The 3,026-nt window shown below is 38.1% G+C and overlaps 1 protein-coding gene across 1 annotated transcript; it reads right to left on the bottom strand.

The window, feature by feature from the left end:
• Nucleotides 1–312: 312 nt before the first annotated feature.
• Nucleotides 313–3,022, bottom strand: COMMD3 (COMM domain containing 3; the record flags this gene model as incomplete). The annotated part of the gene is made up of 7 exons (XM_017741411.1): nucleotides 313–681; nucleotides 1,739–1,798; nucleotides 1,900–1,956; nucleotides 2,042–2,102; nucleotides 2,415–2,449; nucleotides 2,538–2,601; nucleotides 2,706–3,022. Coding segments are annotated over 7 exons (654 nt in total), but the record flags the coding sequence as incomplete, so codon positions are not given.
• Nucleotides 3,023–3,026: the final 4 nt, after the last annotated feature.

Raw genomic sequence — 3,026 nt, 5'->3', positions numbered from 1 at the left:
AGGGGCGGCGGACCCCCCCCCGCGGTCGAGCCGGAGTCGCCACCCGGCTCCGCTCCGTTCCGCGGACTCTGCCGGCCTCCCGTGAGGCGCCCCGGGTCCACAACATTAAACCGAATCCTTTCTTGTCCCCCGCACCGGGGTCCAACTTTTACTCGTAGGAGACACGCAAGATCGGCTGGAAATGACAAAGCGCGGCGCGCGATTTAGCAAACGCGCCGTAGCCGCGGCACGGGAAGAAGGCACTTTCGCCTCACTGAGCTGATCTAACGTTTAGCAGCTTACTTTTAGGTACAGCAAATTCGTCAATAGAAATTGCACAACAGGAGCAAATAAACTTTTATTAGATTATGGAGAAAAATAAGCAGTGACAGTTGTAAAAACATACAAAATAAGACAGAAGGAATACCTTGATGACAAAACAGTTCAGCAAATATTTAACAGAAGTTGTTAAAAAAAATTACATGAGCAAGTAATACCCAGTGCAGACGTAAAAAAGTTGTTTCACTTAATTCACATGCAAGGGCTTTAAAAAAACCCAGTTTGCATCAAGAGATGAAAGACATTTGTCATTTAGGAGACTTAGGAAGGAGAGTGCTTCAGCAGGCTCACACCTTCCTTTAATCACATCTGAGTCGCTCGTTCTAGACTTTTTGCAGCATCTTTTAGTTTTCCCACTAAGTCCTAAGAGATGAAATAAAGTCTTAGAATAAGCATATTTTTAAAAGGTCAGCTAGAAGAACAGAATACTTTTTTTATACACAGAAGCAAGTGAAGCCAGCACCTCATAGCATGAAGAAGTGTTGCAACTGATGAACAATGCAAGCAAATAATTAAATAGCTCTGTATTTTACAATGTAGTCAGAAAAGTGGGAACTGAATGAAAACACTTTTAAAAATGTATTTGCTCCTAAAATACATCATTGCTATTAACACATCGATTTTATTGGTATTGCCACAATGGCTAATGCTGACATTTGCTTCAGGCTTTGAAGTACTACATGGATTTCTAAAACACTGAAAATATTTTGAGTGCAGTTTTGTACCAGGACCATTCTCCAGCCAAAGCACATCAGATTTTGCTATGTGTCAGCAACAGAAACACTCATTACTGACAAAAGGGCAACTTTTGAGACACATTTAAGAAGATGAGGTGTAAACCTTAAGTTTTAATATCTTGCTTTTCCTCTCCCACCAACCCCTCTTCCCAATCCTCCACAGTTTGGTCACTTCCAAGCATTACAATACCTCTATTGTTCAGTTACACATTTAAATCACTAAACAAAGATCAACGTTTGTTTCAGGACATTTCTTACATGTCATTAACACCACTGAAGAGCCTTCAGTTCCTTCTCTATTTTTAATCATGACACATTTAAGTCACTGAACTAGCTTCTTTAATAATTTCTCTAAAGCACGGGAAATCAGAGTTTCAGAAAATGATGAATTTCCTCCCACACATACATATGGATTACAGTTATGAAAACAGGCAAAATATTTATGCACGTATGTAAAACACTACCCACGCAACTAAATTCAGTTACTTTGCAACTTTATTTGAAATAGACAGTAAAAATACACTTGGATAACTTTTATGGAAAATTCTCTTACCCTCCCAGTACTGGATTTTTTTTTTTTTTTTAAGTAATAGTATATATGATTTCATTTTGATTGGCAAGCTGTTAAAAACATGTACATCCACAATTGGGGCTAAGTATAGGATGATGAAGGAAACAAGTACCTGTAATTGCTCCATTGTACAACTAAAACTAACATCTGGGTGTGATCCTGAATCACTGCTCTGAAGGGGAAAAAAAAAAGCAAAGAAACAGCAATGTCTATTTTATTTTAAAAAAGAATGAAATTGCATTTTTTCCTTTGAGGGTGCTGGGAGTACAGTACCTCTACGTTTAAGGTCACCAAATAGGAAGGCTGGTAAGTTTTATGAAGTTGATTGTTCTACATTAAAAACAAAGAACACGTAAAAAAGCCAGGTCTCAGCATTAAAACAGACTAAAGAAACACCTTGATTTGTTAAAATTACCTTGATCTGATATTCCAAGCGCCAAGACACATCAGTTACATGGAGAGGAGATCTGCCTATGCTGAAAGACAAAACAATTACAAGTTCCTTATGCTAAAAGAAAAGGTCATTTTCTAAAGCCGTCCATCAATAAAGAACTTTTTCATGATCCTGGTAATGCTTCTTGGGAAGCTAAAAAAGGTTTTTTTAGAGTAGAATTCCAAATGAAGGAAAGTTTCAACAGCTGTTTTCTAGAGTTTGTTAAAAATGCACTTTATTTTTTAATGGAACAATATTACTCATTTTAAACACCTAAAGTATGAAGAAGTGTCTTCCAGGACAGTTTCAAACTAACTGTAAGTGAAACCATGTTTCTGCTGAGTGATTGACCTACCTTCCCAACATGATTTCCAATGCATCCTTGTTTTTCTGGAGTGAGAGAAAAAAAAATATTTGCTAGGTTCAATAAATTCCTATTAAAGGAGAAAAATTAGTATGTTAAAATTGGTTTAAAAACCTGATATTCGGTGCAAAATTGTTCTATTCTTTCTTTATCCAGTTTACAGTCTTCTAGGCATGTGCTACGGGGAAAAAGAATTTATTAGTTTTCTGTTAACATTAACTCAGCAGTACACTTTTAAGTAACAACCACTAGAAAAATGGTGTAGCTTTCAAGTACAAGTACCTTATAGCAGATATGTCAGCTTTCTGCTTCCCTGCCTCCAAAATACACGTTGCAGCCGCAGCATGGCAATGTTTTAATACTGTAGGGTCAATATCTTTCAGGTCTGGATCGTCTAAAATAAATGAATTACTGATGACACACTTATTGGCCAAACCCCAGAACACTGTACCAAAGGTTGCTGCTTGCCCTTTGAACGCTATCTTTCCCACAAAAACTTCGAAATGAAACACATTTGGTGTTTCAGAGTGAAAGGACGGAGCAAGCAGGCAAGGTGTGAGGAGGCGGAGGACAAGGTGAGGGGCTGAAGCACTGGCTGGGGCA

This window comes from Corvus brachyrhynchos, unplaced genomic scaffold (genome assembly GCF_000691975.1).
Source record: "Corvus brachyrhynchos isolate BGI_N302 unplaced genomic scaffold, ASM69197v1 scaffold167, whole genome shotgun sequence".
Classification (NCBI taxonomy): Eukaryota; Metazoa; Chordata; class Aves; order Passeriformes; family Corvidae; genus Corvus; species Corvus brachyrhynchos.
The sequence above is the reverse complement of the archived record's forward strand: the minus strand, read 5'-3'. Positions and strand labels throughout refer to the sequence as shown.